General features: G+C 45.5%; 1 protein-coding gene across 1 annotated transcript in view; it reads right to left on the reverse strand.

Annotated features, from left to right (window-relative positions):
• The window catches only part of sh3pxd2b (SH3 and PX domains 2B), a 39,777-nt gene extending 36,632 nt beyond the window's left edge, over positions 1-3,145 (reverse strand). The window contains exon 1 of the mRNA XM_079738787.1: positions 2,923-3,145. Coding sequence (XP_079594913.1) covers positions 2,923-2,994 — 72 coding nt within the window. The 5' untranslated portion in view covers positions 2,995-3,145. The remainder of the gene's footprint in view (positions 1-2,922) is intronic.
• Between the last annotated feature and the right edge of the window lie 11,224 nt (positions 3,146-14,369).

Here is a 14,369-nt window from a genome sequence, read left to right on the forward strand (position 1 = left end):
CATGTCAGTACTGCAGAGTCACTCATCAGCTTCCACAAAAGACTCAAGACTCACTTGTTCAGGGTTCATCTAGACTCTGCATAGGCACCCCCTCCTACTAATTGTATGTTGAACGTCCGGGCACTTAATGTACACACGTCGCTCACTATGTCGTACTTAGTTATAGTACTTAGTTTTGTAGCGTCTTATCCTAGGTATCTTTGTGGGAAATGGGTTTATCTAGCAATTGTAAGTGCTTTGCACTTGGTCCTATGAACAACCCTAATTTATCGACAGCGATATATTGTTGTTTCACCTTCTTCTGACAAATGTACTTAGTGTAAATCGCTTTGGATTAAAGCATCTTCTAAATGCCCTAAATGTAAATGTAAATGTGACGCTAGATTCAATTCGACACACAACTAACCAGCTCCGTTTTGTCTTTGTTTTTCAGGACCAAGACTGACAACCTCAGCAACTTACAGAGCCAGTCAACACTAACCAACTAAAGAACACGTCATTCAAGCTAATCACCAAAGTCTTGCTAGTGTTTTCTTCATCAAACCAACATGCGGTGTAACAGCGTTTTCGAAGGTCCCCTGGAAAGCCCCTGGTTGCCAGTCCCATCCAGACGGAGAATCTATAACTAACAGTCCTGCTCTGGCCCCAATACCCCTTACTTATTATGTACACTTCCAAACCAATGACACTTTTTTTTTCTTGTGTTAGAGTTAGTCTTGTAAGTGCTTGGGTTATAAATAAGAATAAATAAATAAAAAGGTTTAGCACCATTTGAAAATAGGTTTGTTGGAAGAAAAATGGTTTCAACCCCTAAAATATGAACAATCACCTCACCTTGCTTACATTTCAATGGTCCACAAGCCCAGGAACCATTAGCATTGTACTGAAGGATGCCTACAGTGTTTGTTTTAATAAAAATCATGCGTGCACAAAATGCATGGATAATGGTAGATAAATAAGAGCTGTTTTTTTGTGCTGCTTGCTGATCAAACTGCTTTGTTTTGTGTAACAGCATTGCACAGCATGGGCAGATGGAGGGCAATGGGGGGGTCTGCCAGTCTGTGTGTGTTGCTGAGGCCGGGACCATGATAAGACCTCCTGACCGTGTTAAGGTCTGTTATTCAGCTCATCAAGCTAGCACACACACACGCACACACACACACACACACACACACACACACACACATTACAAAGCAACACACATTACAAACACATTCCAAACACACACACACACACACACACACACACTACAAAGCAACACGCATTACAAACACACACACACGCACACACACACACACACACATTACAAAGCAAAACACATTACAAACACACGCATTACAAACACACACACACACACACACACATTACAAACACAGATTACAAAGCAACACAAATTACAAACCAACACACACACACACACACAAATTTCGCTCTGGATCAGAAAGAGTGTTACATCACTCATATTCACCTCCCACGGTCTGCTATGTGGAGGAAAATAGTTAACCACTATTCTCCTCCACATAGGAAACAGTGGGAGGTGAATCCTATTTTAATTCGATAACAGCTGCGGATGAAACTATGCTTGTCTTATGCATTATCCCCCAACTTAAACGTCAAATAGTTAGTAGACTGGGAGAGGGTGGTGGAACAAGGACCATTCAAACTGAATGGACTGCCTCATGGATCAATACTGATATTTACATTGCATAGCCTGTTGAATCCTAAAAGCCTATACGCCTCTGGCGTGAAGTAAAGCAGGGCTCTCAAAGGCCACCAATGGGTTAGAGTTCCACTGCTGGAGCAGCATAGTATTAACGCTGCTAGGCTGAGGTGTTCAGTTACTGCTGGTGCAGTAACTCCCAATGCACACACACCCACATACTTGTAAACATGACACATATTTATGAATAATGTATGACAGGAACTGAGTCAAATTAAAGAAAACCCGAAGGCTTCCATGCGTCAAAACGATTGCAAAAAAAGTAGTGGCCTGGTGGCTCACAGTTTGCTTGCTGACATATTCCTCTTCTTAATCTCTTATTTTATTGCAGGCCTAACGTTAACCCATAACGGACCTCTGCCACCGGACGGAATCTGCTGACAGTATCAATATTTGTACGACAAAATGTAATGACCTGATGATTACCGAAATCTCCACACATGTATGTTCCAAATATGCATTGATAGGTTAAAACAAACAAAAAAACATGTATACTTATAGAAATGCAATTCGCTACTCGTGTTTTAAATCGTAAGCACAGTCATATGGTATTCTAAGAAAGACGATTCCCCTTAAACATCTGAGCCATCCCTGTGCTTTAAACTTAAACATGAAACAAAGTAGCCTTTGTAGTAAATATCTTTTGGTCGACGACTTTCCGGATAGTTTTCAGTCATACTAAAACGTTAGTAATCAGGTCATATCTGAAGAAATATGGAGAATGCAGCTGTGGAAAATGTAACTTGATATCTCCTTTGTTGTAGCCTAGTTTATACCGCTGGCCCACCAGAAGTTCAGAACCATCCAGCAGGAAGGCCTTATACACAATGGTGGGCACAGATTCACAAACAGACAACATGAACTCAACTTTACTGGTTAATCGGGCTGCTCTCCCGACTTGCCACATAGTGTTACATTGTTATTCTTACATAGTGTTACATTGTTACACTTAATTAGTGTGTGTTTTGATTTACATAGTGTGACATTGTTACACTTACACAGTGTTAAATTGTTATACTTAGATGGGAGTTTATTTTGACTTAGGCTACATAGTGTTATATTGTTACTTACATAGTGTTTGTTTTGACCTATAGTGTTTGTTACAGTTACATAGCGTTTGTTTTGACTTAGGCCTACATAGTGTTACATAGTTACACTCACTTAGTGTTTGTTTGGACTCCCAGTGTTACATTGTTACTTACATAGTGTTTGTTAGGGTTCCTCCGCTTCTGGACGTCCTGCACGGTGACTTCTTGCACGGTCCGCCGCGGCATGATGTCCCTCTTCTGCTGCTCTTCTCCTCAAATACAAGTCCTGGGAGGTTGAACAAACAGATCCAATACTATAAAGAAACTTGAGTTATGTTTTTTTTTTCCTCCCCGCTGCTGGTCAGGTTGACTTCGAGACTTCTGCAACCTCTGTGGATTTTCCTTTGTAAGCGATCGACGTCAGATTTCCTGCCCAGCGAAGAGGCGGACTATAAGCATATGAGCCAAGGAGCCTCGTCCCGTACTCTGCTGCAACCAGACTCCCAGCCTATCCTAGCTCACCAGTGCCTGCTGCTCCCGTTCCACACCGCTGGGACAGTCCACTGGTTTACTGGCATTAACCACAAAAACAAGATGCATCATGCTTCATGCAACTGTGGCATAATCGTACAGCGGCTGTATGGGAGGACATGGACAATCCAACATTTGGCCACGAACAAGGGTTTTCATGTTCACCTTTAGGGAGTGTGATAAATAAATTCAGGTCTTTAGCTGGTTTCAGTGTCTATGCCAGAGTTTATGTGATTTGTTAAAATCCGCTGACACTCAAAGTGAATAGGCTTTCGTTGCTTCAGTTTTTATTTCAGCAGCGGTTAAACGACAACGCATGCAATGTCCAAGAACTGCACATTACCACTGGTAGACAGCGCCGTCTTCTGTTGCATATATGGCATAACATCAACAAGCAGGTCTGGTGAAGGTTGTGCAGCTGCATTGGTCGGAATTACACAACCAATTGCCGGAATTACTGTAACTCACTTTTCGGTCCGACTAATCAGAAGGCTTGAATGACACGTCATTACAATTTTTAACCCGACCACTCACAGAATAATATTAGCTGTCAATCACAATAACCCAAATAATTGTTTCTCACAGGAAGTGGGTTTACAAAGTAAACTAAAAAAGTACAAGAGGACGTACAGGACTTTAAAGTTTCCCACAGTTTATTCTCCTAACAATAGCGTTCTTCCATTTTTTATTTAGAAATGCATTTAACTATTTAACTTTTCACATAATTGTCCCATAACTGCGACACCACTTATAAAAATAATGTGAAAAGTTACAAAGTTGAATGCATTTACGATATGGCCAATGTTTGACAAAATGTTTATTTTAGACAGAATGTTCTTAATTTTCTAAATTTGACGAAATCCCTTAGGAATGAGAGAAATGTGTTTAATATCAGGAATAGACCCCAGGGTCCTGGATGTAGAACCAATAGGGTATTGCTCAACAGAAACAGCCTCAGTACTTTTTAGAAAATTATTATTTTCATTTGATGAACTAGTTTTTGTTGGTTCTCAGGCGACCTCGAAAACAATCGGATGTCGACTGACAATTACCTCAGGGGACATGGGGCGATATTTCTGGGGTTTGGTGTTCGGATAGTGGGTAGTCGGGCGAAGACTTTGTCTTCCATGCCCAGGTCAATTTTAAATAGTTTTAGTCTCAGGTCCACACAGCATGTTAAGAAGAACAATTAGTACAATTAGAAGTACAATTTCTAGTATGTAACAACACACAATATGATTCTGATTTGAATATTAGATTAGATTATAATTTGATTCAAAACAAGTTGCCATGTATACGATATCCGTCAATTGTTCTAAAATAATATGTCCTTATCAATATTACACAGGGGAATGGTTGAAACAGTGACCATGCTTTGTGGGCTGCCTAGCGCTCGACAACATCCTTGATATCAGTCACAACTACACATGTTGTCATACGCCAGAGTGCCCACAGGCGCAAATAAATCGTTTGCTGTGATTGTACAGTACCTCTGCCAATGCAAGAGCGCAACTAGCGCCTTGAGATAGGGTACACAATATCTGTCCTTTTATACTCCTCTACACAAGGCAAGCACGCCCCTTAAACAAACTACAAGTAAAATAAACAGTAAACAGTATTTGGCATCTTTTGTCTTTGTACAAAAGCAGCAGCCTCCAAACCATGAGCTCCAGCAGCAGTCAGAAGCAGCAGCCACCAAGCTATGAGCCCCAACACCCGCAAAAGCAGCAGCCTTCTAGCTTTGTTCCCCAGCAGCAGCCACCAAGCCACCCAGCCCTCCGCCAAGGCAGCCTCAAAAGCCACAGCAGCCTCCAAGCTCAAAGCCCCTGCAGCCTCCTAACTACAGGCCCCATCAGCCTCAAAAGCGGCAGCGTCCTAACTACAACCACTACACTACAACCCTAACAGCCACCAGCAAAGCCTAACTAAAGGCCCCCCACCAGCCTCCCAGCTACAAGGACCGGCAGCCTCCGGCCCCATCTGCAAGCCTTCCTTCAAGCTATGAGACCCATTGGCATCCACAGCCTCAAATAACTGCGTACAGGAAAGGATTGACTGGCTACTATGATGAGCCGGAGAAGCCTAGGTATGTTCCTTTGCAGATTGCATTTGTGCCCGAAGAGAAGCCAGGAATGCTCGAACAGATCCCCAGCCATGCAACCCAGCAGCCTCCTAGCCATCAGCCCAAGAAGAAGCCTCCTAGTTATAAGCCCCACCAGCCTCCCAGCCCTGAGCCCCAGCAGCCTCCCAGCCCTGAGCCCCAGCAGCCTCCCAGCCCTGAGCCCCAGCAGCCTCCCAGCCCTGAGCCCCACCAGCCTCCCAGCCCTGAGCCCCAGCAGCCTCCCAGCCCTGAGCCCCAGCAGCCTCCCAGCCCTGAGCCCCAGCAGCCTCCCAGCCCTGAGCCCCAGCAGCCTCCAAGCTTTGAGAAACAACAGCAACCTCTTCCTTGCTATGAGCAGCAGCCTCAAAAGCAGCAGGCACCAAGCTAGAGGCCCCAGCACCCTGCTGGCTACAGGCCCCTGCTGGCTACAGGCCCCAGCACCCTGCTGGCTACAGGCCCCAGCACCCTGCTGGCTACAGGCCCCAGAACCCTGCTGGCTACAGGCCCCAGCATCCTGCTGGCTACAGGCCCCAGCATCCTGCTGGCTACAGGCCCCAGCATCCTGCTGGCTACAGGCCCCTGCTGGCTGCAGGCCCCAGCACCCTGCTGGCTAGAGGCCCCTGCTGGCTAAAGGCCCAAGCACCCTGCTGGCTACAGGCCCCTGCTGGCTAAAGGCCCAAGCACCATGCTGGCTAGAGGCCCCTGCTGGCTAAAGGCCCAAGCACCCTGCTGGCTACAGGCCCCTGCTGGCTAAAGGCCCAAGCACCCTGCTGGCTAGAGGCCCCTGCTGGCTAAAGGCCCAAGCACCCTGCTGGCTACAGGCCCCAGCACCCTGCTGGCTAAAGGCCCAAGCACCCTGCTGGCTACAGGCCCCTGCTTGCTACAGGCCCCAGCACCCTGCTGGCTACAGGCCCCAGCACCCTGCTGGCTACAGGCCCCAGCACCCTGCTGGCTAAAGGCCCCTGCTGGCTACAGGCCCCAGCACCCTGCTGGCTAAAGGCCCCTGCTGGCTACAGGCCCCAGCACCCTGCTGGCTACAGGCCCCAGCACCCTGCTGGCTACAGGCCCCAGCACCCTGCTGGCTACAGGCCCCAGCACCCTGCTGGCTAAAGGCCCCTGCTGGCTACAGGCCCCAGCACCCTGCTGGCTAAAGGCCCCTGCTGGCTACAGGCCCCAGCACCCTGCTGGCTACAGGCCCCAGCAGCCCCAAAAGCAGCTGACTTCTGGCCTCTTCAGCATTTACCATTACCACAAAATAGTTGTACCCTACTTGGATTGAATTGGGTAAGGTATAGTCAATAACTTTGGAAATTTATTCATTAGCTGACCGCACCTCCTGGGTTGATGTGGTTCTACAATCACGTTTCATCTGTGTAAAAATAAATAAAATGTTCTATTTGAAATGGCTTCTTCCTATTTTTTTTCAGCCAGCCTGCATGCTGTAGTAGTCATGTTTCCATGCCAACCTTCTGATACTTGTTCTTACAAAGTGCGGGTGGATTATGTAAGGTACATTAAAACAAGGGGTGCCGCCCAGCATGGGTCTTGATTCCTTGTTTACTTCCAAAGTGCTTGAGTGTATCATCCTTCTTTCGCAACAGCCGCTTGCAAATCGTCTGGATAAAAAGGGGCGATTCACATTTTGAGCAATTCTGCCAAAATTATAAACTTCTGCAGCTATGTTTTTTGCAACACAAGTTATATGACCAGGGATATGGATGGGTCTGACTATTGACACAATATTTCAGCAAGTGTCATTTGGAACGATGATGGTACGTTATCACTCCAGTAAACGGAGAAGCTGTTGTGACTGGGGAATCGGGAACACTTCAACTATAGTACCAAAAGTAGCCCATCAGCCTGATTACTTTAAACTAGAGATTTCCCTAACTAAATATATGAAGTCTAAGTCTACTTTATCAATGGAAAGTATGTCCACAAATCTCACATTTGTATGCGAACCAATAAATCCAAACGTCATTGGACTATCTGTGATGAGACCGATGCCGAAGTCATGAAATAGCTTTCATGATGACTTACTTCAGCAAGATCTGATATTGTTTTTGGTATTTTGAACTGTTCTTAATTTTTTTGCAATCTGGTTAACTTATGTTGAGTTATCTGAGTTATATGCACCACACATCGTGGTCCTATACTGTAAGTGTCTGATAAGCTTAACCCTCTCGGAAGCATCCGACAGAACGAACTGCTCCCCAGACGGAGCTCCACGCTTCCACGCACACTGTGGTGGCTTTGTTTTGATGTCAGAGCAAGGAGAACGCCTGCATAATGTTTGACAAAAACACACCTGGACATCTGTTTGCTCAAAATTATTATTTATGTTTGCTAACAGTGACAAAGTATCAAAGATCACTATTCTGGGTTCACTTGCACTTTAATTAATCAAGTTTCATCAATTTAAGCTGTGCTTTAATTTGGTAATATTTAGCCAATATTTGGTTAGCAAACCAACTGTAGGCCCATTAGCTAGCATGGCTTACATTGTTGAGCCACTCTCCATTCGTGTAGCCTACTGCACCACCATGTACGTTTTTACACTTGAGCGTACATTTGAGCGTACACGTGTCTTGATTAAGGTCAGCACTGCAGTTTATTTGGTGTTTTATTAACAATGTCAGGTTCGAAGCACAGTCTGTAGCCATACAGTCTGAGCTATACCAAAGCCTGTAGGCAAAGTGAACGATCAGGAGCCGACTCATCAGAGCGGAAGGCCCGGGCGGCTCAGAGGAAACGCGAGGGGTCAGACCCGTCACACATCTGGACCTCCAGGTGTGAGGTGACTCCAGAGAAACGGTCCTGCAGCGGCAGCACGTAGCCCAAGCCCTCCCCCTTGGAGACGGCCCCCATGTACCGGTAAGGACGGACGTTGAAGATCTTCACGCAGTGCACTGGAGAGGGAAGGAAGAAACAATCATTGTCATTGAAATTGTCGTTTGTGATCTACTCAGATTACGGGGGTTGTTTGTGATATATTTGCAGGGTAAGTCGTCACACTCCTGTGTGAGCTGATTGGAAACAGCAGCACGGTATCCTCTTCCACATATTCAGGGCCTGTTTCGATCTTAGTGTTTGGCTGACCTTTTAAAAATGTGCAACAATGAAAAACAAATAAACGTCCTCACACACGGATAAACCAACATTTAATAGTCTGTGATAAAACAAAAGGAGGCTTCGTCTGAAAGCCTTATCGGTCCGTAGCCGCGCCTGCAATGGGAGGTAGAGCGGGGTGAAAAGCGAAGAGAGTCCAGATGGGTAGTGGATTTCCATGATTTTATCAGGGTTACATTCATTAAATTCATTTAAAAAAGCATTGCTATTCTTTATCTACTAGATTAGCTGTCTCGTTTAACCTGTGTACACGACACCTCAGATACTAACCTGCCTTATTTGCACCCCGATAAATAATTGAGCAAACTGGCAGCAGAAACTTTAAAGTGGTTTAGTCTTCGACACAACAAAGCACGCGTGGACAAGCTCATTAAAACCTTCGGAAGTGCTAATGAGGGAACATCTCAGCGCTGGCGTAGGCATCACGGAGCAGTAATGTCTTTAGGATGGCCTAATCATGTATGTGTGCTGCAGAGATGCAAAGGGCCAAGGAGTAAGGCTGCTACATCCCATAATAGTTAGATTAAAAGTGGAGGAAGACGGGAGAGTAACGATGTTTACTCATTATGCCACAGTGCCCTCTTATCTCAGAAGAGTACCAAAAAAATGAAAACTAACATGAGCGCATGCACAACGCCATGCAAGGTTGGGACCCCAGGTACACACTCAATGCCCTGATATGCAACACACACACACGCGAAAACACGCACACACACGCACACACACACACACACACACACACACACCCACACACACACACACACACACACACACACACACACACACACACACATACTCCCACTGTTATAGGTTGCAAAGTCTCTCCTAATGTACACACACAAAAGAATCGCCGAAAACGGAGTGCATATATGCAAGCGCTGACCGAGGCTCTGGGCGCTGTTATAAGGGCTCCCGCTTCCTCCTCGCTCTCTCTTCGATTATCAGCCGTGGACAGAATGGGATTGGCTACGGCCGGTCTTAGTGACGGAGGAAACGGTGAGTTTGCTGACCTTGCAGCCAAGTCTCTGCAGAAACTTGACTAATCCCTCCAAATGACCTTTTCCCCTTTCTTTCTTTCTTTGAGACGCCACCCACTTACACACACACACACACACACACACACACACAAACACACACACACACACACACACACACACACACACACACACACACACACACACACACACACACACACACACACACACACACCACCTCCACCACTTACATACCACAAACAAAGGCTTCCACCTGCTGGGCCAGACTAGTGAAATTACTCTTTTGCTTTTCTTGAAGTAGTCATTTGAGGACAGAGATCTGTTGTGAAAATATCTGAACAAACAAACCTCTGTTGTTCCCATGGATCGAATTCCTACAGCAACGTAAATTCAGAACAAAATAGGTCAATAATGCCAGTTTAGTGCTCAAAGGGCTAAGGTTGTGCAAAACAATGGCCATCAAATGGCCCCCGTGTTCATCAATAAGTACCTCCGCACCGCAGGCCGGGCCAAGGCGCATTATGTTTTCCTTGCGGCCTGGGGCCTATTGATTCCGCCTCCACCTGGCGTTTAGGGTGCCGTGTATTTTAGAAGATCGATTCAAATAGCCTCGATGGGGAGTAAATAAGACCCTGGTGGGAAGACAAGGGCACAGAGTAGTTCAGCCTCCACGCACTCTGCCCTTGAGCCCTGGTGTGCAACGGCCTGGACAAGAGGCGTGTTGCGGTGACTGCGACTAGATGCCTTATGGTTAACCAGCTAGCAGCCCATCACAGATTTAAAGTGTTTTGCCTGCATGTATGTATGTATGGTAGTTATGGCCCCCATTGCCCTCCTTATCACCCCTGGAAAGAGGGATCCCCCACTCTGCGTTCCTCCTCAAGATTTCTTTCTTGCTATTTAAGGGAGTTTTTTCTGGTCCCCTCGGTGGGGATCAGGGGGGGGGGTCATCAATGTATGGCCTGTAAGCCCTTTGAGAGTTTTCCGGTAATTAAAGGCTAGACAAATAAAATTGAATTGAATTAAAGAACGACACAACACAACACATATAAACAACATGAAGACACGTTCAGACTGCTGAATACTTTCACCATCACTGATGATCTTCACGCCGTCGTACTGGAGGCCGTCCGGTCCTACGCGACCCACGGGGCCCGCCAGCACGCCGGAGAACGGAGCGTTGACCACGGCAAAGTCGTCGCACACCAGGTCCACAGCTTCATGGCGGTCCTCACCTCTGTCAGAGGATTCAGATCCGGATACAATTATGCAGCCTGTCAAAGGCTAGCTCGGTCATGCAACTGTCCAAACTGTCACCTTCTCTGGTTGTACGCCCCACAGCCGTGCACGTCACACGCCCGGACTCGGTTGTTATGGTGACCGGCACAGAGGATGCTCCAGGCTCCAGCTAATGAAAAACATAGATAATGGTGAGAGAGAGAGAGCGAGAGAGAGAGAGAGAGAGAGAGAGAGAGAGAGAGAGAGACACACACACACACACACACACATTAATAGAGAGAGAAAGACAGTGACAAGTCAAAGAGAGAGAGAGACAGCGCAGAGAAAGAGAGAGAGAGAGAGAGAGGCAGCGTAAGAGAGAAAACCACAGGTGGAGAGAGACACATGCAGAGAGAGAGAGAGTTTAGCTGGAGCTGAGCAGGGCTCCCGTCAGGCGCTGGGTCACCTGGCACGCAGCACTGCCGCGTCCGGGCGCACCTGTCCCTCAGGTAGCGCCCCTGGCAGAGGTAGCGGCTGGCCTGGCAGATGCCTCGGCTCCTTGTGCAGGCGGAGTCGTCCCGTGGCTCCTTCCTGTTTCTGGGTCCGCCCCCCGTCGTCTTCTTCATCTTCTTGGTCTTCACTTTACTTCCAAACACAAGAGTCTTGTTTTGTCGGCCATCTTGTGAGGCGTGGTGGCGCCGCGCCCCGACGGCCCCGACGGCGTTCCCGTCTTCACCCAGAGATCCCACATTCCCGCCCTTCTCAGGTTCAGGTGCAGGAGCTGACGCCAGGTCTAAATACACTAGATAAAAAGTTTCCGTTAGTAATGAAAAGGATTAGGGCCACATGTGATAATGTGACATGTGAGAATTCTGACTTTGAAGTCAGAATTCTGAGTTTAAAGTCAGAACAAAAAGGATTCACATGGGCCTAACTCCCTTCCGTCGCTGCTGTGGTTTAATATAACATTGCACCAATTGTATATGGAAATGCTCCGTTTGATTTCTCTGCCTAGGACCATTTCTTTTGAAAATATATTCTATTACTCACTAATTTCTTCAGCAGATGAGCCTTATTGACCTCATCTGCTGCACATTGATAATGTTTAAATCACATTGGCACCATGGGAACCCACACACACCCATATACACAGATATGCACTCATGCAAACACACACACGCACGCACGCACACACGCACGCACGCACGCACACACACACACACAGTCCTTGGGATTTACGGGTTCTGCATATCACCAAAACATTTTTTTGAATGACAAGCATACTGATTGGCCAGACGGTTGCTTGCTCTCATGTCCTAAAATGTGTTTATTGGAAAACAATAATCAAACCATATATTCATTATATGCATTTGTGGCCTGAATTTAGGATCCCAAGGGATTTGTTAGTAAATCATTGCCAATTGCCACTCTCAATGCATCCTTAGTGTAGTGTAAACTCTATCATTGCTTGTTGCCAAAAAGTGCTCAAAACAATGTGTGCGTTTTGGCTTGACCAAGCGAAACATATTCTGCCTTAAATGACCAAGCCAATAGGTTGTATACTTCCGGTGGAACTGTTTCATCACCATGGTGATGAGCGTCGGCACCCCCGCTGAGTGAGACCAGTGCCACAACAGGACATGCGTCATTCCTCCCACCTCCATCACGAGACGGCCGCACACTCATCTCCATGTTGCTAGACGGTGACAAAGCCTCAAGCTCTGCGCTATGGAATCAATTCAAAAATCAATCAAAGCTTTTTATAAGGCCTTAGTTCACTCAGGCTTTAAAGTGACCATTACTCTTCAGTCACTCAACGCGGCACTAGGCACGGCCCGCTAGCTTTGTGTGCATACAGCCGCTAATGGGATTTGAGGGAGGCTCATTTCAACCCCAGAGGCAACTGCGATATTTTTACACCCGTTACAGTTTCTATTATGGGAACACCATTACCATAGATCACTGAATGGGTAAGTGTTGATGTGTCGGTGTGCGTCGTTTGATCTGGTGTTTGTGCTAGAAGGTAGGGAAATGTGACGGGCTGAGAGTTCAATGCATGGTTTTATTCTGGTGCAGGGGAAGGAAACATATTACATTTGTGCAAAGCTTTCCATCTATTTAACAACCCACGTTTGAGAATGCAGGGCCCATGCATGATTGCAACGCAAAAGTTTGTGCAGTTCCAATCCCCTGGCTTCATGGCTTCCTTGTGCCTTGTCTCTGAGGATAATGGGCTGTGTCAGAGGAGAGACGTATTCCTACTCACAGCAGCAGAGTAGTAGAGCTGCAGCTAGGAGCGTCTTGCGCGGCAGCATGTTCCAATAGGGACTGGACAGGAGACCTGCAGGCTGCAAGACCATCAGGAAATAACCACATCTGCTCACTGTTACTGCTGTTACTGCTGTTACTGCGACCTGTTGTGTGTGCTGCAAGAACTGGAATCCATTTATTGTGACTTTTGAATTTGGAAAATAAATTAGGATTAGAATAACATTTTTTACCTTTCTTATAATAAGTGAATGTTTATGTTTGAGAGACAACAATTATCAACCCTGCTTTGTGGAAAATCAACATTTCTAATTGGTGAGTTTTCATCTTAATACTATCACGTAGAGATAAGCATTTTCTGTTTTTTTAACTAGTCAACTAGTAACAAAGAACAAGGATACTAGTGTCATGCAACTTTCAACTTATAGCCCTATGAATCCCCCTGATGGTTGACTCGACGTTTTGTGAAGGACTAGTCTAAGAAAAGAAAATGCCTAAAAATCTATAAAAACGATGCACATTGCAGTTTTGTTTCAGAACTGCAGTTGTACATCAACAAGATAAAAGAGAATGGAAGTCTATACTTACCGAGTCCGAAGGGAGCTAGCGCTAGAGCGAGCAATGCCGGACCTGGGGACGAGGCATAAAGACGAGAGTGTCTGAAGCTGTTTGAACCTGCATAAGGCCACGGCACATTCCACCAATGTCAATATTGATACTGGGCTTTACCCAAAGACACATCCCCTTCAGATTTAAGTTAATATAGCAGTACCCTTTCACAAATCCCCTTTAACAGATATGGGCCAGCATAAAATAAAGCAACTTTTAATACTAAATAAGTTGCACAACCTATCTCATCGAGTGTGGTTGTAGTGTCCTTCGATAATCTGTTAAAATACTGTTGATTTGTTATATGCAATAATTATCTTCAAAATGCAGCCTATGATCATTGTTATATGAGAGAGTAACGGAGACTAGATTTGATTAGAACTTTAAATATATATATACAGAGTTTCATATATATATGTATATATATATATATATATATATATATATATATATATATATATATATATATATATATGTATTTATGAATTTGTATCACACAATTATAATAATGGTTATTTAACTAATCACCTTGCTTTAAGAACTTTAAGAAAAACTTTAAGAACTGACTGACATAAAGAACTTAATGAACAAGGGAGTTTCATGTGTTGCCCCCCCCCCCAACTAAAACTGGTAGATGAACAGATTTTAGTTCACTACACAATGCTTTTTGTTGTACGGAAGGAAAAAATAAAGTGGTATGAGCAACCTCATTTTTTACCGTTAGTGTGTCAATTTGTGCCGTTGACATTCCCTCTAACCTGTTATATCCT

This window comes from Pollachius pollachius (genome assembly GCF_949987615.1).
Source record: "Pollachius pollachius genome assembly, chromosome: 6".
Classification (NCBI taxonomy): Eukaryota; Metazoa; Chordata; class Actinopteri; order Gadiformes; family Gadidae; genus Pollachius; species Pollachius pollachius.